Consider the following 26,104-nt stretch of genomic DNA (forward strand, 5'->3'; position numbering starts at 1 on the left):
GGGCTTGTGCGCCCGAGTCAAATTACAGACTGGCATAGTAACACACTCAATATTATAATGTCTCAAATACCACAATCACCAGCCCTGGGTACACTCAGTTCCTCTGGCAAGACAGATTCAAAGATGGTTGTGCCATGACACAGTCATGAGAATTGCAATGGAAGTCCTCAATATTGATTCCAACCCCATGAAGTCTTGAGGCATCAGGTCAAACAACAATAAAGAAAACTTCTGCTGTTTCAACAACTACCGCTCCCTATGAGCTGATAAATCACTGCTTTTCAACTGGAGGATGCATTGAAGGTGGAAAGGGTACAGATTGTACTCTGGATGGGCCTACAATATCTAGTTTTCAATTTAGGTCAATTAATTACTTTTGAAATTAGATCACTCGTGGCAAGACACATCAACAGGGCCCACAGAGCAAGTGGAGTATGATTTATGAATTTGTTTTTTTTAAATCAGCATGGGTTAAGATGCTAATCAAAACAAAAGTATTCAACTCAGGCAGCATTTGTGGAGAGAACAGCCATTGACATTTTGGCTCCTTATATCAGACCAGACTATACCTTCCCTTTCTAAAGAAAGGTCATTAACCTTTCTCTTCCCACTGATGTTAGCTGATTGATTGTTTCTAGCGTCTCAATTTTCTTCCAGATTTCCGATGTTTTACCTTAGTGAAAGAAGCCCTGCTGTTCTTCAATGTCAAGGGGTATCTTATACAATTTCAACAGAAAGGGGAGACTTCTGTGAAATATTCTATACAGCCTGTGAAATATTCTATACAGACCCCTCAACCCAGTTTATTACTCACCAAACACATTTACACAGGTGCTGTTACTGTACGAGTCAAAGGATTGTGCTTCAAACTCAGTTTTATTAAAACACTTGCATTATAAAGAAACAACTCTTACACAATTAAGTTAATTTTTCCCAAGCTGGGCTTATTGCTTGAAAATACATACGGCCTGATCTGGTGAACCCGATGGGGCTACTGGGTCCAATTCACTGATCTCAGTTCGTGGGTCACAGAGGGTCTTCTTAATATAATGGTGGGTCTCACATGGAGTCTTCACCGAGGAAATGGCCTCCAGGTGCCCCCACCCCCTTCTCAGCCAACTTGGAATGTTAGAATCATAATCCCCTATATTGCAGACAGAGGCCATTTGGCCCAACAAGTTTGCACTGACCATCTGAAGACCATCCCACCCAGACCTGATCCCTGTAATCCTGCATCTACCATGGCTATCCGCCTAACCTGCACATCCCTGGATTCTCTGGGGCATTTTTACAAGGCCAATCCACTAACTTGCACATTGTTGGAATGTGGGAGGAAACTAGGGCACCCAGAGGAAATCCACGCAGACATGGGAAGAACACCAGCCAATGAGGTCACCGAAATCAGGTTATCCTGGATGTATCCCCATTCCTCTTCCAAAAATTGTTTTTTCCATGGTGCTAGCAGTCTGGCTGAAACAGCAAAAACACAAACATAGCCATTGAACTGGCTAAGTAAATCTTCATGGGTTTCGGGTCATAATGTTGCAGGTCTGGGTTGATCCTTGTTTACTTTTCACTTTGATAACCTTAGCATCTTTGCATTCCAACAGGCCTTACTTGCAGAAATTGTTTAGCCAATTTTATGTTGGGCATAGTTACTTAGGCCACTGGCAACTTGGCCATCCATTTGATACTTCAGAAAAAAACAAACATTAGTAATGCAACAGTTTGAATACTACTATACTGAAGTGTCAGTCTGAACTCAAGTCCCAGAGTGTAAGCGTGTCACTGGTACCAAGATGACTATCCCACAAGAAATATGACTATTCTTTTTCATTTAAGGATCACCAGAACATACAAAATGAAATTGAAAGACTGTTCTGTTTATTCTTTCTTGGCTTTCATTATTTTAATGTGATTCATAAATAACAAAAATACAGAAGTACAAAATGCTGTTCTGATTCAAGATCCAGAGAGAGAAAAAAAATCAAAAATGGTCAGGTGGTCTTACTCTGATCTTCCAGTTTGACTGGGTAACAAAATAAAGGTTGACATTATGCTCAAGTCCGTGAACGTTCATGTCATAGTTCTGTGTTCTTTGGATTAAACTAACAGAACTGCATTAATGCAGCCATCATTTTCTGGATTATTTGTTACCTGTGCATATTTACCTGAAAGGAAAGAAAATGTATTATTCAAACTAATGCACACAGTACTTTACTTAAATATATATTGCATAATAAATAGTTTGGGTTACGAAATATTACACATTGTTTAGCTTTATAAATCCTAGATGCACACAATTCATGAGTAAAAGAAACTCCCTGAAGTTATTGCAGGCCCCTATCCATTCTAATAAATTTTGAACTACTTTACTGTAATGCTATCCCAGTAGAGAAGCCAGCTATTTAGTACAGCATGTAGACAATGGCAAGTTATAGTGACAGTCCACATTGTTAGATGATGATTATGGTGTTAGTTGCATTCAGAACAGCTGTGATAAAGAAGTATTGTTGAGCAAGATATGGCTGTCTGATAAAGTATCATGCAGCACTTACAGGACCAATATACAACTGATTTAAACTAAGCCAATCCCAGCACACAATGTCAGAAGTACAATGACCTGCTGATGGTGGAATAGTACATGTGCCTCTCAGAAGAGGAAATAAGAGTTTCATCCTGAAATACAAAAACTGAGGGCTCATGGCCCGAAGCGTTGATTCTCCTGCTCCTTGGATGCTGCCTGACCTGCTGCGCTTTTCCAGCAACACATTTTCAGCTAAGAATACAACTGTGCCCTGATGAGAAACCTACAGTTAACTTCTCATATCTGCTTTCCAATGCTATTTGAAAAGTCGATTGCTACTTAATTTGAGATTAGTTGACAAATAATTGCAAACAATAAAATATAGACAAAGGAAAAAATAAAAATACAAATACAATGTGCATCAGATGCAGTAGTTGGTCTTTTTTAAAGTATGATTGGATGAGCAGATGGAAGCTGGGATTAGTAGCAATAGGTAATTTATAAAATGTGTGTTGCTCCATAATAGCAAGATGGTTGAGAGAGGTTAAACTACACGAAGATCACCTACAACTACACAACATTCACTGATAGAAATTGTTTCAGAATTACTAATGCCTGGAGTGTTGGATTTTTGCAACGGTCCCAACAGTGTTTTAAAGCACCACAATATTCAAGTTACAAGTACAAAATTGAAAATATTTGTTGTTACTCACCCCAGACAACTTTGCCTCCTTGTGTGACTAAGCCAAGCTCACTTACATTTATTTCAATGACAGTACCTTTAGTAATAACCCCTACAGAGAAACAAATGTTGGCAATTTATTAATATCCTAGGGAAACAACTGAACCATCCAATCCTTGCAACAACCTACCCTCACTATAACTACTTGAAAATATGTACTAAATATATTGAATGCTTTGAAATTGACTCACAAACTGTTAAGAGGTCAGCTCCAACCATTTATATTGCCTTCAAACAATTACTTAAGGGTTCAACTGACCTTGCAAAAATTAAGCAGCTTAATTTCTGTTCCATTTTGAAATTGTGCTTTTCTTTTCCTAATTTTTATACAGACTTTGATTAAAATAATATTTGCATATTTATTCATTCAACAATTATTTATTTTCAAAATTATTTCAACTGGCTTTTTTCATATTAGAAATCAAATTTTACATTAAATCTGAAGAGTTGTGGAAATTACAGGTATCTCTTTAGACAAGGGACACTGGATATAGTTTAATTCAACATCCTAGAATTCTAAAGATTTTAAAACAATGAGTTATTAAACAAATAATACATACAACTTAATAATGTAATAGTTATTCAAATTCTTCTTTCATTAGAAATATAGAAACCGTCAACATCAAATTCAGCAAGACAACTTGAGGAACAATCTGCAGAGAGGATATGGGACCATTCTGCCTCTCAGATTTTAAACTCTGCACATGATCACTTCTGCTCCTGTAACTATTTGCAAGTTGATGGTAAACTGGTTTAAAAGATGAGGTACTTCATTGAAGAAAGAAATGAGCTCGAACTGTTCTTGCTGCAATTGGTTAGAGAACAAGTGTACACGTTTTTCTTTGAAGTTAACTTTGTTTGCTTACCTAACGTTGTATATAAAGGTGATGACGGGTTCTTCTTAACACCAAGTATGGGTAAACAGAAAGTGGCCTTGAGCTCTGGATGAGTTACATGTGCCTTCTTAAAACGTAACCCCTACATAACAATAGATACAAAAAAGATTTTGTTTTACAGAAGGATTAAAAAATAAGAAACCGTACTGTGATTTTGTCTCAGTCACCCTTCCAAAGGACATACCATTTTCAAACTATCCAGCCACCTCTATTTCTCCCCCTTTTATCTGCACTATCCCAACTGAAGATCACAAGTTGTTCCCTATTCCAAGTTACCCTGATAAGTCAAGTTTTAGCCAAGCATCCTGTAGTTTTACGAGAATTACATCACTGTAGTTTTACGAGAATGTAGCAATCAGTAGCTGTTGATCCCATTCTTCCAATCATTTCCTTATCAAGTCCAAATAAGACTACCCAATCATAAGCCTTTTTGTTGACCTTCATGTGAAACTAGTATGATTACATTGTCTGGGTTTATCTTTAATCATTTTTATCAATAATAATTATTGTACTAATCTATTTTCTATTCATTAACTCAGATTCCACATGGCTTGGATGTTTCCAGTTTCTATTTTGTAGAGCCGTACAGTACAGAAACAGACCCTTCTGTCCAACTCATCCATGCTGACCAAGTTTCCTAAACTAAACTAGTTTCACTTGCCTACATCTTGGTCTATATCCCTCTAAATCTTTCCTATTCATGCACCTATCCAATGTCTTTTAAATGTTGTAACTGTACCTACATCTATCACTTCCTCTGGCAGTTCATTCCACATACTGAGCACCCTGTGAGAAAAGAAGCCCCTCATGTCCCTTTTAAATCTTTCTCTTCTCACCTTAAAAATATGCCTCCTAATTTTGAACTCGCCTGCTCTTGGGAAAGGACTTTGCTATTCACCTCTTCTATGCCCTTCATGATTTTATAAATTCTTATTACATCACCTTTCAACCCTCTACTCCAATGAAGAAAATCCCAGCCTATCGATATAACTTAAACCCTCCAATTCCAGCAACATCCTGGTAAATCTTTTCTGAATTGTCTCCAATTTAAGAGGTAAAAACAATGACTGCAGATGCTGGAAACCAGATTCTGGATTAGTGGTGCTGGAAGAGCACAGCAGTTCAGGCAGTCTCCAATTTAATACAATACTTCCTATAGAAGGGTGACTAGAACTGTAGTTTCCTGAAGAAGGGCTTATGCCCGAAACGTCGATTCTCCTGTTCCTTGGGTGCTGCCTGACCTGCTGCGCTTTTCCAGCAACACATTTTCAGCCCTGACCAGAACTGTACACAGTACTCCAAGAGCGGTCTCACCAATTGTACAATCTCAACATGACACCCCAATTCCGATACTCAATGGTCTGAGCAATGAAAGCAAACATGCCAACACCTCAGTAACCACCCTGTCTACCTGTGATGCAACTTTCAAAGAATTGTGTACCTGAAATCCTGGGTCTCATTGATCAACAACACTACCCAGGGTCTACCATTAACTGTATAAGTCCTGCCCTTTTTTTTGTTCAGACACAATTCATAATTTTTCAGAGTACTTTTATTTGTTGGGTTTGTTTTTGCACTATGAGTACCTTGCTAGCTAGCCTCAAATACAAAGCCAATACAAATTAGTCAACTTCCTTAAATTTTCCAGAAACCCGAGAGTTACTTCCTCTCATTCCTATTTGGCTGATCTTCCACAACATTTTGACGCTTTACTCATTTCTTGTATTAACTCTTTAAAAAAAAAGATAACTGAATCTACTTGTACCTTTGAATTTTGTACTAATTATATAAGCACCTTCTCTGCCAGCCTGGTTTTGTAACTCACCATAGGTCTGATGAATCTTTCATACTTAGGAGGCTTCCTAGTGAATCCATCTCCAACAAAGCAGACTTTAGTAACCATTCTCTTCCAAGCTTTCTTCTTCCGTTTACCTGTGCGAAGCACTTTCAGAACTTCAGTTTCTCCTTGGGCACGGACTTTTGGCAAAGGTACTTCCCATTTACCCTGCCAAAAAATAAATTATGTTGGATTATGAAATCAAATTCTACATTACATGGCTGAAAGGTAGAAGACAGAGGGTGGTGGTGGAGGATTGTTTTTCAGACTGGAGGCCTGTGACCAGTGGTGTACCACAAGGATCGGTGCTGGGTCCTCTACTTTTTGTCATTTACATAAATGACTGGGATGCAAGCATAAGATGTACAGTTAGTAAGTTTGCAGATGACATCAAAATTGGAGGTGTAGTGGACAGCGAAGGTTACCTCAGATTACAACAGGGTCTTGACCAGATGAGCCAATGGGCTGAGAAGTGGCAGATGGAGTTTAATTCAGATAAATGTGAGGTGCTGCATTTTGGGAAAGCAAATCTTAGCAGGACTTAGACACTTAATGGTAAGGTCCGAGGGAGTGTTGCTGAACAAAGAGACCTTGGAGTACAGGTTCATAGCTCCTTGAAAGTGGAGTCGCAGGTAGATAGGATAGTGAAGGCGGCGTTTGGTATGCTTTCCTTTATTGGTCAAGGTATTGAGTACAGGAGTTGGGAGGTCATGTTGTGGCTGTACAGGACATTGGTTAGGCCACTGTTGGAATATTGCGTGCAATTCTGGTCTCCTTCCTATCGGAAAGATGTTGTGAAACTTGAGAGGGTTCAGAGAAGATTTACAAGGATGCTGCCAGGGTTGGAGGGTTTGAGCTATAGGGAGAGGCTGAACAGGCTGGGGCTGTTTTCCCTGGAGCGGAGGCTGAGGAGTGACCTTATAGAGTTTACAAAATTATGAGGGGCATGGATAAGGTAAATAGGCAAAGTCTTATCCCTGTGGTCAGGGAGTCCAGAACTGGAGGGCATAGGTTTAGGGTGAGAGGGAAAAGATATAAAAAGAGACCTTCGGGACAACGTTTTCACACAGAGGGTGGTACGTGTAAGGAATGAGCTGCCAGAGGAAGTGGTGGAGGTTGGTACAATTACAGCATTTAAGAGGCATTTGGATGGGTATATGAATAGGAAGGGTTTGGAGGGATATGGGCTGGGTGCTGGCAGGTGGGACTAGATTGGGTTGGGATATCTGGTTGGCACGGACGGGTTGGACTGAAGGGTCTGTTTCCATGCTGTACATCTCTATGACAATAATTTATATTTATTTTTAATGTCAGGAATCTCCCAAGATGCTTCACAAGAATATTATAAAACAAATGATACTAAGTCACATAAGGAGATAACTGGACAGATATCAAAGGTTTGGTCAAAGGATAGGTTTTAGGTGAATCTTCAAGGAGGAAAATAAGACTAGGCAACAAAACAGAAGACACCAATAGTGGAGAAAAAAATGCACAGGAGCCAGAATTAAAAGAATGCAGATATCATAGAGGTTGGACAATACTGGTGACATGCTCATGGGGAACACTAATATTGCACACTGGTCAAAAAGGATGAGGAGGAAAGTCAATCTTTGTCATACTTGCATAGGATATATTCTGTGCGTTTGACAAAAGCTGTTTTAGTACCATTGCAGAATTTCAAACACGGGGTTCCAGAAAAAGCCAAGAATGAACTTAGAAGATGACAACATATTGAAGGATTTTGGAGAGAAAAGGGAAGTTGGATACATAATAGTGGGATCAAAGGTGTTTTTATTTTAATGAAAGCAGATTTAATGGAAACTTTAACAACACCTGAAGGCAGACATCTGTTAAATAATGTGGGCAGCATGGTGGCACAGCGGTTTGCACTGCTGCCTCACAGCGCCAGAGACCCGGGTTCAATTCCCGACTCAGGCGACTGACTGTGTGGAGTTTGCACATTCTCCCCATGTCTGCGTGGGTTTCCTCCGGGTGCTCTGGTTTCCTCCCACAGTCCAAAGATGTGCAGGTTCAGTGAATTGGCCATGCTAAATTGCCCGTAGTGTTAGGTAAGGGGTAAATGTAGGGGAATGGGTGGGTTGCGCTTCGGTGGGTCGGTGTGGACTTGTTGGGCCGAAGGGCCTGTTTCCATGAAGGTTGAGGGTCTTTGGAGCTCCTTGCCAGAGATCTGTGGCAAGGGGCAGATTCCTTGTGTATATTTAAGACTGAGATAGAGAAATTCTTGATTAGCAGAGGAATAAAGGGTTATGAGGAAAGGCAGGAAAGTTGACATGAGGAATGTTGCATTAGCCATGATCCTAAAAGATGAAGAAGTAGGTTTGAGGGACTGTTTCTTCTGGTCAAGAGGCAGATGTGGGCGGGTGGGTTGAAGGAGATGAATTTGTTTGATCTCCAATTTTGTGTGAATAGAATCTGTGAACAGGAGACACAACAAATATATGCCATTATCTCTCATAATGTCCTCTTCCTATGATGGAATATTAGAAAAATACCGTAAAGAACACTTGGTTTCTGGCAACATGATGTAGATGGTGGAAATCTTTAAGTACAGTTGTAAAAATAGAAATGCCAAGGGCAAGACAGGCATGTGTATTGTTGAATGGAAACAAACATAAATTTCATTTACATAGCACCTTTCACAATCTCAGGCCATCCTAAAGAGTTTCACAGCTAATGAAGTACTTTTTGAAGTGTATTCACTTAAGTATTATACGAAATGTGGTAACCAATGTGCAAAGCAAGGTCCCACAAACAACAGAGGCAAATGAGCAGATAATCTGCTTTACAAATGTTTGGTGAGGGATAAGTGTTGGTTTGAATAAAGGGTCTCCATTCCCTAAGTTCTATTTGTAGATCTGAGAGGGTAAAGAGGGGGATACACACTAATGCTACTTTGATACTCCACAAATATGTCAGCTTATTTCTCCAAAATTTGTTGTGGAATTCATGACTGACAGATGTTTCAAACGTGAATCAGGATGGTATCGGGCCTCAAGAAAGAGACTTTGTGGAGTGCCTCAGAGATGGATTTTTAGAGCAGCTGGTGCTGGAGCCGACCAGGGATAAGGCGATTCTGGATCTGGTATTGTGTAACGAACCTGAATTGGTCAGTGACCTCGAAGTGAAGGAGCCATTGGGAAGTAGTGACCATAATACAATAAGCTTCAATCTGCAATTTGAGAGGGAGTGGGTACAATCTGAAGTGACAATATTTCAGTTGAATAAAGGGAAATATGGAGCTATGAGGGAGCAACTGGCCAAAGTTCAATGGTTTAATACCTTAACAGGGAAGACCGTGGAGGAACAATGGCGGATATTTCTGTGTATAATGCAGAAGATGCAGGATCAGTTCATTCCTAAAAGGAAGAAAGATCCCAGGAGGAGACATGGGCGGCCGTGGCTGACAAGGGAAGTAAAGAAACATATAAGGTTAAAAGAGAAAAAGTATAACTTAGCGAAGATAAGCGGGAAAACGGAGGACTGGGAAGCTTTTAAAGAACAACAGAGGATTAGTAAGAAGGAAATACGCAGAGAAAAAATGAGGTACGAAGGTAAACTGGCCAAGAATATAAAGGAGGATAGTAAAAGCTTTTTTAGGTATGTCCAAGGCAAAAAAATGGTTAGGACAAAAATTGGGCCCTTGAAGACAGAAGCAGGGGAATATATTACTGGGAACGAAGAAATGGCAGAGGAATTAAATGGGTACTTCAGATCTGTGTTCACTGGGGAAGACACAAGCAATCTCCCTGAGGTAACAGTGGCTGAAGGACCTGAACTTAAGGGAATTTCTATTTACCAGGATTTGGTGTTGGAGAGACTGTTAGGTCTGAAGGTTGATAAGTCTCCGGGACCTGATGGCCTGCATCCCAGGGTACTAAAGGAGGTGGCTCGGGAAATCGTGGATGCGCTGGTGATTATTTTCCAGAGTTCAATAGAATCGGGGTTGGTTCCTGAGGATTGGAGGGCGGCTAATGTTGTGCCACTTTTTAAGAAGGGTGGGCGGGAGAAAGCAGGAAATTATAGACCAGTTAGTCTGACCTCAGTGGTGGGAAAGATGCTGGAGTCTATTATAAAGGATGAAATTACGGCACATCTGGATAATAGTAACAGGATAGGACAGAGTCAGCATGGATTTATGAAGGGGAAATCATGCTTGACTAATCTTCTTGAATTTTTTGAGGATGTAACTCGGAAGATGGACGAGGGAGATCCAGTGGATGTAGTGTACCTGGACTTTCAGAAAGCTTTTGATAAAGTCCCACACAAGAGGTTAGTGAGTAAAATTAGGGCGCACGGGATTGGGGGCAAAGTACTAGATTGGATAGAGAATTGGTTGGCTAATAGGAAACAAAGGGTAGTGATTAACGGCTCCATTTCGAAATGGCAGGCAGTGACCAGTGGGGTACCGCAGGGATCCGTGCTGGGACCGCAGCTTTTTACAATATATGTAAATGATATAGAAGATGGTATCAGCAATAACATTAGCAAATTTGCTGATGACACAAAGCCAGGTGGTAGGGTGAAATGTGATGAGGATGTTAGGGGATTACAGGGTGACCTGGACAAGTTAGGTGAGTGGGCAGATGCATGGCAGATGCAGTTTAATGTGGATAAATGTCTGGTTATCCACTTTGGTGGCAAGAACAGGAAGGCAGATTACTACCTCAATGGTATCAAATTAGGTAAAGGGGCTGTTCAGGGAGATCTGGGTGTTCTTGTCCACCAGTCAATGAAGGCAAGCATGCAGGTACAGCAGGTCGTGAAGAAGGCTAATAGCATGCTGGCCTTCACAACAAGAGGGATTGAGTATAGAAGCAAAGAGGTGCTTCTGCAGCTGTACAGGGCCCTGGTGAGACCACACCTGGAGTACTGTGTACAGTTCTGGTCTCCAAATTTGAGGAAAGACATTCTGGCTATTGAGGGAGTGCAGCGTAGGTTCACGAGGTCAATTCCTGGAATGGCAGGATTGCCTTACACGGAAAGACTGAAGCGACTGGGCTTGTATACCCTTGAGTTTAGAAGACTGAGAGGGGATCTGATTGAAACGTATAGGCTTATGAAAGGACTGGACACTCTGGCAGGAGGGAACATATTTCCGTTGATGGGGGAGTGCCGAACCAGAGGACACAACTTAAAAATACGGGGTAGACCATTTAGGACAGAGATGAGGAGAAACTACTTCACCCAGAGAGTGGTGGCTGTGTGGAATGCTCTGCCCCAGAGGGCAGTGGAGGCCCAGTCTCTGGATTCTTTTAAGAAAGAATTGGATAGAGCTCTTAAAGATAGTGGAGTCAAGGGGTATGGAGATAAGGCTGGAACAGGATACTGATTAGGAATGATCAGCCATGATCATATTGAATGGCGGTGCAGGCTCGAAGGGCAGAATGGCCTACTCCTGCATCTATTGTCTATTGTCTATTGTTTTAATTAAGACAGTGCTGAAACCTAAAAATTAGCACTTCCCTCATTTGAATGGAAACAGCCAAGTGTTAGACTTGCAGATTCCAGATAGAAAAGATCCTCCACTTACAGCTTTCTCTTTTCTCTTTTGTTTGATCATGTTGGATAAAACTTTAGCACGCGACTGGCCCTCTCTGTCAAGCAGATAGGCTGGTACCGCCCCTTTTGGTGTTTTCTCATCATTCTTCTGTTTTGTGTTTCTCTGTTCATGCATTTTCAGGCTAGAAGGATGAAATAGTGAAATAATAGGTTACATTTAAAAAACACTTAACTGCTATTGGAGAGTGGTTTTCATGTGATCACTCTTGCAAGGTACTCCCCAAAGAGCAGTATACCACTCACGCGACAAAAGGATTCAGTCAACACTCAAAACAGGCTTAAGGAGGATTCTTCTTATCGAAAAGAAACAGCACATCATCATGATAATTGTGCATGCAATACACAAAACGTTTCCTCATAATGCTGAATCAGGTGACCAAGAATTACAGAGCAAGCAGGGCAGTAAGGAGAGAAAAGGAAATGACATGTCAAAAATCCAGTTGACAAACAAGCTTATCTTTAACTATCAATCACCACACACCATCAATTGCTACTGGACTCTCCCACCTCTGAAAAATTACCCTCCAATTAGGGATAACCTTGGAAAGCAGTGATAGAGCTCAGCTTTATTTTGTTGTTCCTCTCCTACTCAATTTCCTCGCCCCATTAGACTCATCATGACAAGTGCAAGAAGCTCATGGAGTACTTTATCATTATGGTTGAGATCACACATTCAACTGTCTTTATGATTTGTTATTATGTTGTTATTTCCTCAAGGTTGATGAGCATGACTGGCTGGCTAGCATGTGTTGCTGATTGCTCAATTCCCTTGAACTGCTGCAGTCCATGTAGCGCAAACAGCCACAGTGTTAAGGAGTTCCAGGATTCCTTCAGTGAAGGAATGGCAATATAGTTTCAAGTAAAGATGATGTGTCGCTTGAAGGGAAAATACAGGTGGTGGTGCTCCCAAATGTCTGATACCATAGTTCTTCCAGATGGTAGATGTCGTATATTTGGAAAGTTATGTTGGGGAAGCTTGACAAATGCTGCAGTGCATCCTATAGATGGCACATACTGCTGCACTGTGCATTGGGGTGGAGGAAATAAATACTTAAGGTGGTGGATGGGCTACTTTTTAATTGATGGTTTCAATATTTTACATTGTTGCACTTTTCCAAGCAAGTGGATAGTATTCTATCTCACTTCTGCATGTGGAGGAAAGACTATGAGGAGTCAGGAAGTGAGTTACTCGTTGCAGAAATGCTTGTCTCTGACCTGCTGTTGTAGCAAAAGTATTTACACTTGGCACTTGAGTTTCATAGGTGTTACTTGCACTAATGCCAAGCCTGAATGTTACCCAGGTTTGTTGCATGTGAACACACATTACAAACAATATTGAACATTGTGTAATCATCAGCAAATATTTCCTGCTGTCCTTGTGATGGAGGGAAAGTAATCGATGAAGCATAAAATATATGGGTTTAATGAACTCCTGCAGATTTGTACTCAGGCTAAAGTTATTCTCCTTCCAAACATCACGATGAATAACTGCTGTGAGATATAACTCCACACAGTGAAGAGTTGTTCCCCTTACTCCTGTTTCATAGACTTCAATTTTGTTAGGGCTGCTTACTGCCACCTGGTGTTAATTGTTGCTTTGATAACAAGGAAAGTCATTTTCACCTTTCATGTGACTATGCCATATACTTGCCAGATCTTCCTCGCCCTAAGATTATAATGTAAGAAATAGGAATTGGAGCACCCAGTTCGCCCCTTCAACTCTGTTACACCATTCAATAAGATGAAATCCTAGAAAACCAAAGCCTTATTCAAGACTGTGACATATTCTAAATTCTCCACCTGAGGAAGCATTTTCTCAGCATCTGTTCTGTTCGGCCCCTCAAAACTTTTACGTGTCTCAATTAGATTATGTCTTGTTCTTCTACATTTTGATGGATATAGGACTATATCTTCTTAACCTCTTTTCTCGGGCAATTTCCTCAGCCCAGGAGCCAGTCCATTTAACTTTCCACCAGGGCAACTGTGGGCCACCCGACATTAGGAAACCAAAAGAGCACACCATACTCCAGGTGTGGCCTCACCAATGCCTTGTATAACTATAATAAGTTTTTAAAAAAATTCATCCAAGCTAATCACTTAGTAACAAAGCTAATAAAGGAATCTAGATTATCTGAACAACACGAGTAGGGAATATTTTGCTCAGATGTTCAAACATTTGGATGATCGATTGCTGGATAACACACTTTGGCCAAGCAAGGGAACTTTGCGATCTTGCCGGATAATCTGAAATTCAGATAATTGAATAATCGAGATTCCACTGTATTCCATTTGCCTTACTAATTATTGCTGTACTGACATACACACACGAAAAACTATTACCTGAATCAAAACCTCTGCAGATGTGTGAAGTCACCGATAATGTATTTTTATAGCACAACGCCGAAACTGGAACATTTTAACCAGGCAGTTACAACCCTATTGTCTGCACCTCTGATCTCAATGTCAGATTTTAAATGTATTTATTGATGGTGTTCATTCCAGTGGGATTCAATAAAATGTGGAACTTGAAAAAGCACAGCAGGTCAAGCAGTATCAGAGGAGCAGGAGAATCAATGTTTTGGGCAGACCCCTTCATCAGGGCTCATTTCAGTAAGATTCACTACAATGTGTTCAAGTTTGGTAGCATCTGAATTTACACAGCTTTGAAGCTGACAATATTAATTTGCAAGGAATTCATTACCTGAGCGGTAAATATTTCCTTAGCTGAGTATTCCTTTTGTATTCCAGTTAGCTCAACTGGCTGAATAGCTGGTTTGCAATGTACAGTGATGCCAACACCAACTTCTGCAATTGAGGTAACACTGAAGGACTCTTCTTCTCAACCCCTTCCTTTGCGTGAGGCATGACAACCCTCAGGTTAAACCATCACTAGTCATTGCATTCTAATCAGAGAACAGCTTATGGTCCAGCGGAGCTGTGGCAATTTACCTTATTATTAAAAGCCTCAACAAGATTGGAAAAAAGATATTTTTGCCACTTTATTTCCTAAACCCATAACTGAAAACAAGATCATGTGCAAGTAATTTAAGATTGAGACTTACGTCTTCTTCATCTGTATTTTTTCTGAATGGCGTTGTTTATGGTACAATTTGGCTTTCAGACCAATCATTTTCTTGGCTTTGTGGGATCGCTCATGAGCTTCACGGCTCTCCTTCTTCCTTTTCTTCTCATGGTAGTCCAAGCGATAGCCATATCGCTTACGATGTAATTCAATATATTCGTTCTGTGGCTGTATTAAACCGAAGAAACATACATATCATTCCAGTTGAACTCACCAAACACACAGATTCTTTGCAGGAAATCTTAGTGCAATTGGAAATTTGAATAAGTAGACTGTAACCCTTTGTGCATATCTACAATAAAAACTGGCCTTGTCAGTGATACCCATGTCCTATAAATAAATAAAAGTCAATGCTAGCATAATTATGAGCCTAATTATGAATTTTGATTCATAGAAATAACTTAATTCTGGAATGAAAAAGTAAAATATGTATTAACAAAACCTATTCTTTGTTGGCCTGTATGATTGACCTGCAAGAGATTCATCTCAGACTGATCAAGACGACAACATTGCCAGTTAAAGCTCTGAACATTTATGTAAAAATATTCCACTTTTCATTGAAATGCCCAAATTTAGTCAGTATTTTTCAGCACCACAACTCAAAGCATTAAAAATATCATAATTTCACCAGTTTAAATCACCAAAAAAAGATATAATATCTGGAAATCTTCCATCTGTGAAAGATGAACAAACATGCAAACAAAATTTTTATTTCAGATGGAGTATGTTTATATGGCACACTTTTCTTGATGGCTGCCACAACTTCTACATATGGGCCGACCAGGTATCATTTACATTATCATATTAATGTATACGTTGCCAACCTGTTGTATCCACTGGTCATGTCATGGTGGCTACCAGCCAGACGTGGTGTCAATATGTTCATTTGTTATTAGCCAATGACTTAAGGTCCCTCTAGTTTATTATTCTTCTGTATGGAGCTTCAAGATCAGTTTGTGGCAGCAACTTATGAAACACTGGGAACAGCACTGACAAGCTGATTGGCTGCACACTTGGAGGTAATGTTGAGAGTGACTCTCAGGTCCAATTATCTCAGGCTTTCAGGTCAAGCTTGCAGCATCCTGAAGAGGAACATTAGGCGCCCTACTCATCATCTGGATCTGGCTATCTCACTATGAAAAACCCCTGCATGTGTGACCATCTTCAATATGCAGATAAACCCAAACGACTGCAGATGCCACTATTTCAGCAGTGCTAACAAACATGAGAGCACTGCCTTTGGGCTGTATTCTTGAGTTTGTCCTGTCAAGACATATTTAAAACGTGGGACAGAAATTGAATATTGAAATTGGCAAGCTTCTATCCTCAATTGCTGTAATTGTTCTGTTTCACAACTGTACAATAAAGGTGCTGAGAACACAGTACTTGCAAACCATCAGCTTGGTCCTAAAGGCCAAATTGATGCTTTTCCAAAACAAAAATAAATAACTGCAGATGCTGGATATCAGAAAGATAGACAGAAATTGTTGGGAAAACACAGCAGGTTTGGTAGCAGTTGTGACCCAGTGAAGGATCACTTGACCCAAAATGTCAACTCTGCTTTCTCTCCACAGATGCTGCCAGATGTGCTGAGTTTACCCAGTAATGTCTGTTAATGTTGTTCCACGTGGTTTTGCTGTTGCTTTTCCTATGCAACTGTCAAGTTCTGCATCAACGGACAGATTGTGGATCAGTATTTCAGGGGCCTCTAATGCAGTCATATAGTAATATTTTCTGTAGTTGTGTTAACATATATGGTATTTGGAATTGTACAGAATCAGAATGATCAAGTCTCCATTAAAAATAAACCACAACACACAAGGAAAGTATTGATTCACTAGATATCACAGCAGTTAAATTAGTCAAAGACAACAGCCTTAAAGTTTATTTTTCAAAATAACTGGTATAAAAAGCCATCACCCTACACACATTTTCACCAAACTGTTACTATCCTTTGTACTATGTTTTACTGCCTCCCTCCCCAGCTTCTGTACATAATAGAGCATAGAGAAGTTGCCAAACAGAAAATGGGCCTGACACATCTCTACTTCACTCCATTCTCCACCCTGAAAGCACTGCAAGTGGGGCCATCAAATTGCATGTTGTTATGGAAGAAGCAGGTGAGATGGGGCACTTTCACAAACAGCCCAAGTTTCCCCAAAAGCTTGTACAGTCTTACTCTGTTGAGTGATATCTATGAAAGTAAGGTAAATCAGTCCACCCAATTTCCTGGACTTCTCTTGTAGCTGGTGTTTGGAGAACATGCTCACAGTAGATCTGCCTGCATGAAATCCAAACTGTGCTTCCAGGCACAGTCTGTTTAGTATGTCTTTGGCAAAGGAGTGAAATACCTCTGCAGTTGTTGCTATCTCATCTGTTTCTGTACTTTTAAAAACTCTTTCATGGCAAGACTAGCATTTATTGTCCATCTCTAATTGCCTTTCAAGTGAGTGGCTTGGTAGGCTATTTCAGAGGATGATTTAGAGGCATCCACATTGCTATGGTTCTCAAGTCTCAGTCACAGACTGTAACAAGTCCCAACAGGATATTAGTGAAACAACAATGATAGTTAGAAACACAGAACTTAGGAGGGATTGGTTATTCAGTCTTTTAGGTGCATTCCACCATTTAACATGATCATATCTTATCCTTTAACTCAAACCATAATCCCAATCTCTTCCTATAACCATCTTGACATTTTGGCATGTGGTACAGAATTCAACAGGTTTACCACTCTTCATGAAGAATTCTCAATCTGAAGAGGTCTGTATTTTGAGACGTTAACCCCTGTTCTGTGTTGCATCCTCCTAAAAGAAACATTTAAGTCCAGTGACCCTTTTTCAGAACTGAAGAAAAGTTCATAGAATCCCTACAATGTGCAAACAGGCCATTGGGCCCAACAAGTCCACACCGACCCTCCAAAGAACATCCCACCCAGATTCATCCCCTGACCCTATCCTTGTAACTGTGCATTTGCCATGGCTAATGTAGTTAATTTACACATCCATGAACACTATGGGTAATTCATCATGGCCAATCCATTTAACTTGCAATTCTTTGAACTGTGGGAGAAAACCTAAGCACCCAGCGGAAACCCATGCAGATACAAGGAGAACATGCAAGCTCCACGCAGACAATCACCTGAGGATGGAATCAAACCCAGGTTCTTGGCGCTGTGAGGCAGCAGTGCTAACCACTGAGCCACCAGGTCACCCAAGTGGACTTGAGATGCTAACACTGTTTTTACTCCACAGATGCTATCTGACCTGCTGACTTTGTTCAGCAATTTGTTTTAGAACATAGAATAGTACAGCACAGTACAGGTCTTTTGGCCCATGATGTCGTGCCATGGGTTTATCTTAATCTAAGATCAACCTAACCAACACATCCCTCAATTTACTGCCATCCACGTGCCTGACCAGCAGTCACTAAAACATCCCTAAATGTCTCTATATCTAGTATAACTGCTGGCGATGCATTCCACACACCCACCACTCTCTGCAAAAAGAACCTACCCCTGACATCTCCCCCAATACCTTCCTCCAATCACCTTAAAATTATGACCCCTCATGACAGCCATATAAGCACTGGGGAAAAGTCTCTGGCTATATATCTATCTATGCCTGTAATTACCTTGTACACCTCCATCAAGTCACCTCTGTTCACTCTTCTCTCCAACATGAAAAGCCCTAACTCATTCAACGTTTCTTCATAAGACAAATCCTCCAATGCAGGCAGCCTCCTGGTAAATCTCCTCTGCAACCTCTCTCTAAATCATCTTCATACTTCCAATAACGAGGTGATCAGAACAGGACACAATATTCCAAGTATGGTCTAACTAGGGTTTTATATAGGTGGAGAAAATCCTCTACAAACACAATCCCCCATTAATGAAAGCTAAAACACCATATGCCTTCTTAACAACCCTATCCGTTTTGGTCGCAATTTTGAGGGATCTATGTACGTGGACCCCATGATCCCGCTATCCCTACACACTGCCATGAGTCCTGTCTTTAACCCTGTAATCAGCATTCAAATTCAACCTTCCAAAACTAATCATTTCGCATTTATCCAGGTTCAAGTATCTGCCACTTCTCAGCTCAGCTCTGCATCCTGTCAATGCCTTGTTATAGCCTGCAACAGCCCTTGACACTATCTACAACATCACTGAGCATTTCTTTCTTAGAGTTCCAGTTCCATTTTTATATATAATATATAAAATCAAGTCAAGCTGATTAATCTATGCAGATAGGTGCTTCCTGTCAGTTCCACTGAATTATAAGCAAATCTCAGCAATGAATTGCGACTACAAAGTTTTTATATTATGCTCTGCTCGGTCATACTATTGTTTAGATAACAGTGGGCAGCAAAAGCTGGGAGGTGACTGGTGTCTCAGAATTTGAGAGACTATTTAATGCAAAACCAATTTAACGTGTGAGAGAGATCCAGGACCAGACATTTATCAGTATGGTGTAACAATGTAAAATAGATGGTGGTAAACCTGGCAGTCGGTTCGAGATATCTGTTGATTTTTTAAAGTAATTACTGAATAGTGATTGTCCATTTTGTAATATTATGCAAAGTTTAAAACCTATATCCCAGGTTAGATAAATAGGAAAGGTTTAGACAAATATGAGTCAAATGCACACAAGCGGGACTAGTTTAGTTTCGGAAACTCGGTGTGGACAAATTGGATCGAAGAGTCTGTTTCCGTGCTGTATGAATCTATAAAAAAAGCTGGATAACTAATAAAGGAGACGACGCGTTAACAGTACTGAAAGCAAACCATTTCATGACAGATCTTGGCGTTATGGACGAGAAGGTGTTCATGCTCTGAAATTGTTAAACACGATGTTGACTCCTGAAGGATTTAACGAGGTGAAAAAGTCGTTTTAAGGTGAATTCAACTACTTGTAGATGAAAAGGGGGAGAAGAATTCTCAAATTGCGACACGAGCAGTATTTGAAGTGCTAAAACGAATTGATAAACGGAGAACGGAAGTTTGGGGTTTTCAGTGCGTGTCGGAAAGGTTAGGCAGCGGCAGCTGGTGCCCGGGTTGAGGGTCTCGGGGCCGACACCGCGTGTTCACCCCGATCGCTCCATCGGTCTTTGGCTCACTCACCATTTCGTTGCTGTCAGTCTCACTCTGCGATTCAAAGAACTGGTGCTGGTGCTGCTGATCCCGGCTTTATCTCTCGATGACACGGAGAATACTGAAGGCCGCACACACTACGCCGCCATCTTGTTGATAGAGGAAGTGAAGGCGCGTCGGCCTGGGCCAAGAGGTGACGGACCGGAAGCGACGCCAAGGGGATGGGGATGGAGGGCGTGCGCAGGCGCGAGACGGTGATCGCGTGCAGCGACGGTTAGTGGGCGGAGCAACGGTGGAGCGTGGTGGGGGTCCTGTCATGGAGGACAGCTGAGGTGCTGCCGAGTGATAGCGGCTCGGGATCGGTAAGGTCCCAATTCCGGACCGGGGAGGGGGGTTTCGGGGGTGAGGGGTTTGGAAGAAGGCCATCCGACCCATCGAGTCCACACTGACCTTCCGAAGAGCAGCCCGCCGCCCCCTCCCTATCCCCGCATTTCCCACGGCCAATCCGTCAAAGCTGCACCCCCGGTGGAGGGTCAGAGGGACTCGGGGTGATGGTGGGGTGGGTGAGGGGGATAATGATGGGGATGGGGATGGGGATGGGGATGGGGTGTTGGCAGTGGGGCCCGGGTTAGAAGGTCTCTCTCTGTCGGGTTCAGAGAGTTTCTTGGTTAGAAGAGTCAGCAGGTATCAGGGTAAGGCGCTCACAGGGTCCCGGGACATCAGGGACAGGGTGTCGGAGGGTCCCGGGACATCAGGGACAGGGTGTCGGAGGGTCCCGGGACATCAGGGACAGGGTGTCGGAGGGACCCGGGACATCAGGGACAGGGTGTCGGAGGGTCCCGGGACATCAGGGACAGGGTGTCGGAGGGACCCGGGACATCAGGGACAGGGTGTCGGAGGGACCCGGGACATCAGGGACAGGGTGTCGGAGGGACCCGGGACATCAGGGACAGGGTGTCGGAGGGTCCCGGGGCATCAGGGACAGGGTGTCGGAGGGTCCCGGGGCATCAGGGACAGGGTGTCGGAGGGTCCCGGGACATCAGGGACAGGGTGTCGGAGGGTCCCGGGACATCAGGGACAGGGTGTCGGAGGGACCCGGGACATCAGGGACAGGGTGTCGGAGGGTCCCGGGGCATCAGGGACAGGGTGTCGGAGGGTCCCGGGACATCAGGGACAGGGTGTCGGAGGGTCCCGGGACATCAGGGACAGGGTGTCGGAGGGACCCGGGACATCAGGGACAGGGTGTCGGAGGGTCCCGGGGCATCAGGGACAGGGTGTCGGAGGGACCCGGGACATCAGGGACAGGGTGTCGGAGGGACCCGGGACATCAGGGACAGGGTGTCGGAGGGACCCGGGACATCAGGGACAGGGTGTCGGAGGGTCCCGGGGCATCAGGGACAGGGTGTCGGAGGGTCCCGGGGCATCAGGGACAGGGTGTCGGAGGGTCCCGGGACATCAGGGACAGGGTGTCGGAGGGACCCGGGACATCAGGGACAGGGTGTCGGAGGGTCCCGGGGCATCAGGGACAGGGTGTCGGAGGGTCCCGGGGCATCAGGGACAGGGTGTCGGAGGGTCCCGGGGCATCAGGGACAGGTGTCGGAGGGACCCGGGACATCAGGGACAGGGTGTCGGAGGGACCCGGGACATCAGGGACAGGGTGTCGGAGGGTCCCGGGGCATCAGGGACAGGGTGTCGGAGGGACCCGGGACATCAGGGACAGGGTGTCGGAGGGTCCCGGGGCATCAGGGACAGGGTGTCGGAGGGTCCCAGGGCATCAGGGACAGGGTGTCGGAGGGTCCCGGGGCATCAGGGACAGGGTGTCGGAGGGTCCCGGGGCATCAGGGACAGGGTGTCGGAGGGTCCCGGGGTATTAGGGACAGGATGTCCGAGGGTCTCAGACATATGGATAGGGTGTCAGTGGTTCCGCAGAACGGGGCATGCTGGAGATTTTCAGAGATTGGAACAGAGGGCCCTGTGTGTCTCGATAAACACTCAGGTGGAGAGGGTCTTCAGGTGCTGGATCACACATTTTGATTGCCGTCTTGATGATTACGTGGCTGTTCGCAATAACAAGCGACTTGCCCAAGTTCTTCCTCATCAACCCCGACCATTTTGATCATATTTTGAATCATGTTGCCATTAGTCCCAATAGAAGTCTTTTTCTATTTTCCATTCCCCTGACACTACGTTTAACAGAATCCGAGTTTGCGTATGATTTGGTAAAATTCTTATTTGGGTCAGAACAATTATGACTTTTTTTTCCATTAAGAAAGAAAATGCATAGCACTTTTCACCATCTCACAATATCCCAAACATTTTCTAGTCAATTATGCTCCCCCTTTATGGTGTTCTTGACATCTAGAGTCATAGAGATGTACAGCATGGAAACAGACCCTTTGGTCCAACCCGTCCATGCCGTCCAGATATCCCAACCCAATCTAGTCCCACCTGCCAGCACCCGGCCCATATTCCTCCAAACCCTTCCTATTCATATACCCATCCAAATGCCTCTTAAATGTTGCAATTCTACCAGCCGCCACCACTTCCTCTGGCAGCTCATTCCATACCTATACCACCCTCTGTGTCAAAAAGTCTCTTTTATATCTTTCCCCTGTCACCCTAAACCTATGTCTTCTAGTTCTGGACACCCCAACCCCAGGGAAAAGACTTTGCCTATTTACCCTATCCATGCACCTCATAATTTTGTAACCTCTATAAGCCTCCGACGCTCCAGGGAAAACAGCCCCAGACTGTTCAGCCTCTCCCTATAGCTCAAATCCTCCAAACCTGGCAACATCCTTTTACATCTTTTCTGAGCCATTTCGAGTTTCACAACATCTTTCCGATAGGAAGGAGATCAGAATTGCACGCAATATTCCAACAGTGGCCTAACCAATGTCCTGTACAGCCGCAACATGACCTCCCAACTCCTGCACTCAATACTCTGACCAATAAAGGAAAGCATACCAAACGCCTTCTTAACAATCCTACCCACCTGCGACTCCACTTTCAAGGAGCTATGAACCTGCACTCCAAGGTCTCTTTGTTCAGCAACACTCCCTAGCCCTTTACCATTAAGTGTATAAATCCTGCTAAGATTTGCTTTCCCAAAATGCAGCACCTCGCATTTATCTGAATTAAACTCCATCTGCCACTTCTCAGCCCATTGACCCATCTGGTCTGGATCCTGTTGTAATCTGAGGTAACCCTCTTCGCTGTCCACTACACCTCCAATTTTGGTGTCATCTGCAAACTTACTAACTGTACCTCTTATGCTCTCATCCAAATCATTTATGTAAATGAAAAAACGTAGAGGACCCAGCACTGATCCTTGTGGCACTCCACTGGTCACAGGCCTCCAGTCTGAAAAACGACCCTCTAAAACCACCCTCTGTCTTCTACCTTTGAGCCAGTTCTGTATCCAAATGGCTAGTTCTCTCTGTATTCCATGAGATCTAACCTTGCTAATTAGTCTCCCATGGGGAAACTTGTTGAATACCTTAATGAAGTCCATATAGATCACATCTACTGCTCTGCCATTATCAATCCTCTTTGTTACTCCTTCAAAAAACGCAGTCAAGTTTGTGAGACATGATTTCCCAAGTACAAAGCCATGTTGACTTGAATTCCTGATGAAGGGTTTTTGCCTGAAACATCGATTTCGAAGCTGCTTGGATGCTGCCTGAACTGCTGTGCTCTTCCAGCACCACTAATCCAGAATCTGGTTTCCAGCATCTGCAGTCACTGTTTTTACCTCGTTTTTATCCCGAATCAGTCCTTGCCTTTCCAAATACATGTACATCATGTCCCTCAGGATTCCCTCCAACAACTTGCCCACCACTGAGGTCAGGCTGACTGGTCTATAGCTCCCTGGCTTGTCTTTACCGCCCTTCTTAAACAGTGGCACCACGTTTGCCAACCTCCAGTCTTCTGGCACCTCACCTGTGACTATTGATGATACAAATATCTCAGCAAGAGGTCCAGCAATCACTTCTTTAGCTTCCCACAGAGTTCTTGGGTACAGCTGATCAGGTCCTGGGGATTTATCCACTTTTACCCATTTCAAGACATCCAGCACTTCCTCCTCTGTAATCTGGACATTTTGCAAGATGTCACCATCTAGTTCCCTACAGTCTATATCTTCCATATCCTTTTCCACAGTAAATACTGATGCAAAATATTCGTTTAGTATCTCCCCCATTTTCTGCGACTCCACTAAAAGGCCGCCTTGCTGATCTTTGAGGGGATACTGGATTAGTGGTGCTGGAAGAGCACAGCAGTTCAGGCAGCATCCAACGAGCAGCTATTTCCTCTGATCTTTGAGGGGCCCTATTCTCTCCTTAGTTACCTTTTTGTCCTTAATGTATTTGTAAAAACGCTTTGGATTCTCCTTAATTCTACTTGCCAAAGCTATCTCATGTCCCCTTTTTGTCTCCTGATTTCCCTCTTAAGTATACTCCTACTTTCTTTATACTCTTCTAAGGATTCACTCAATCTATCCTGTCTATACCTTACATTTGCTTCCTTCTTTTTCTTAAGCAAACCCACAATTTCTTTAGTCATCCAGCATTCCCTGTACCTACCAGCCTTTCCTTTCACCCTGACAGGAATATACTTTTTCGGGATTCTCGTTATCTCATTTCTGAAGGCTTCCCATTTTCCAGCTGTCCCTTTACTTCAACTTATAGATCTGGTTTATCCTTTTCCATCACTATTTTAAATCTAATAGAATTATGGTCGCTGGCCCCAAAATGCTCCCCGACTTACAACACAGTCGCCTGCCCTGCCTTATTTCCCAAGAGTAGGTCAAGTTTTGCACATTCTCTAGTAGGTACATCCACATACTGAATCAGAAAATTGTCTTGTACGCACTTAAGATATTCCTGTCCATCTAAACCTTTATCCGGCAGTCCCAGTCTATGTTTTGAAAGTTAAAATCCCCTACCATATCCACCCTATTATTTTTACAGATAGCTGAGATCTCCTTACAAATTTGTTTCTCAATTTCCCTCTGACTAATACAATCCCAATAAGGTGATCATCCCTTTCTTATTTCTCAGTTCCACCCAAATAACCTCCCTGGATGTATTTCCAGGAATGTCCTCCCCCAGCACAGCTGTTTGAATAGATAGCTAGAATCTTGATTAAATGTCTCATTAGAACTGTGGTACTTCTGACAGTACAGTACTCCCTCAGTTCTCCATTGGCAGTTAAATCTTGATTGTGTGCACGATTTCAACACTAAGACTTGAAAGTGAAAGACTTGGACGTGGGACTGCTCCTCATTGAGCTATGGCTACTATACCATTAGAAAGCATATAGTGGTGCACCCCTCAATGAATTAATAATTAAAAGAATTAGAATTGTATTATTAAGAAAAGCCAAGTGAACAAGTATGAAGAAGTGTTCAACTTTGTTTTATTTTTCAGTTTGCTGATTCAAAATAAGTTACTTTTCCAGGAATAACTCCAATTTAACACCACAAGCAAGTCAACCTTGATGATATTGAAAATTTAGTGAGGTTTTCAAAGTTTTAATTATATTGAATAAAACACAACAACTGTAAAAAATCAAGGTGGCACCCATGTACATTTATTTTTCAGTTGATGAAATTATGGTTTCTGTAACATGGTGTCAGTCAGTTATTGAAGTCTGCAGTAACAAAAACTGTGGCCAATTTTGTCATTATAATTTTTGGTGTTAGTCATGGCTCGGTTTATGGTGTTACCACCTTGGAGAAAGAATGTTGTGGGTTCACGTCCAAGTCTTGACCAAATAAATCTATGCATTTCCGAGGGAGTGCTGCACTGTCAGAAATGTTTTGGGCGAGGGTTAAGCCAAAGCTTTGTCACCTTGTCAGGAAGATGTAAAAGATCCCAAGCCTCTACTTGAAGAATAAGAATCCTAAGCAATATTTATCTCTCAATCAACCTTGCAAAATATCAATGTATCTGACTGATGTGAATCCTTTACTCTAACAGCCACAATGTACTTAATTGGTTGTAAAGTGCTTTGGAGTTCTTTGTTTTTGTGAATGTAAATACAACTCATTCATTTCTTGTTGGGCAGCATGTAATTCGGAGGTGGCGGGGGAGAACAGTTGGGTAAGGATGAAACATAGCCATTCAAAAATAAAGTGAGGGAAGGGGAATAAGAGAGAAGTTGCATAATTGGGAGCAGGTATAGCAGGAGAAAGTGAGGACTGCAGATGCTGGAGATCAGAGCTGAAAAATGAAGGGCTTATGCCCAAAACTTCAATTCTCCTGCTCCTTGGATGCTGCCTGACCTGCTGAGCTTTTCCAGCAACACATTTTTCAGCAGGTATAGCATGCAGAATATCATCTTGGA

General features: G+C 42.6%; 3 protein-coding genes across 8 annotated transcripts in view; 2 read left to right on the forward strand and 1 right to left on the reverse strand.

Moving 5' to 3' along the window:
- LOC140453335 (uncharacterized) overlaps positions 1-4,033 on the forward strand; it is a 109,940-nt gene extending 105,907 nt beyond the window's left edge. The window contains exon 16 of the transcript XR_011952367.1: positions 3,872-4,033. The gene's annotated coding sequence lies outside the window, so the exon portion shown is untranslated. The remainder of the gene's footprint in view (positions 1-3,871) is intronic.
- On the reverse strand, positions 1,863-19,932 carry nsa2 (NSA2 ribosome biogenesis homolog (S. cerevisiae)). Its single transcript, XM_072548023.1, has 7 exons — positions 19,787-19,932; positions 14,645-14,832; positions 11,554-11,704; positions 5,991-6,170; positions 4,136-4,247; positions 3,241-3,321; positions 1,863-2,171 (listed from the first exon to the last, which is right to left on the reverse strand). Exons 1-7 carry the CDS (start codon positions 19,787-19,789, stop codon positions 2,104-2,106), a joined length of 783 nt encoding a protein of 260 aa, XP_072404124.1. The 5' UTR covers positions 19,790-19,932; the 3' UTR covers positions 1,863-2,103.
- Positions 19,909-26,104, forward strand: part of gfm2 (GTP dependent ribosome recycling factor mitochondrial 2) — a 67,582-nt gene continuing 61,386 nt past the window's right edge. For 2 of the 6 annotated variants that reach the window (XM_072547954.1, XM_072548009.1), the window contains exon 1: positions 20,001-20,118. The gene's annotated coding sequence lies outside the window, so the exon portion shown is untranslated. Of the gene's footprint in view, positions 19,950-20,000; positions 20,119-21,566; positions 26,078-26,104 lie in introns of those variants that run through there. The other 4 variants (XM_072547973.1, XM_072547999.1, XM_072547981.1 and 1 more) reach the window with 4 other exon arrangements.

Source organism: Chiloscyllium punctatum, chromosome 2, assembly GCF_047496795.1.
Source record: "Chiloscyllium punctatum isolate Juve2018m chromosome 2, sChiPun1.3, whole genome shotgun sequence".
In the NCBI taxonomy this organism is placed as follows: domain Eukaryota; kingdom Metazoa; phylum Chordata; class Chondrichthyes; order Orectolobiformes; family Hemiscylliidae; genus Chiloscyllium; species Chiloscyllium punctatum.

Bases quoted from the DNA above. Each gene is read 5' to 3' on its own strand.
- nsa2 (XM_072548023.1), bottom strand. The intron at 6,171-11,553 runs GTAAGTGGAGGA...ATTTTTTGGCAG, and splicing joins AAAAGAGAAAAGAGAAAGCT to GGTAAATGGGAAGTACCTTT. The intron at 3,322-4,135 runs GTAAGCAAACAA...GTTTCTCTGTAG, and splicing joins ACCTTTATATACAACGTTAG to GGGTTATTACTAAAGGTACT.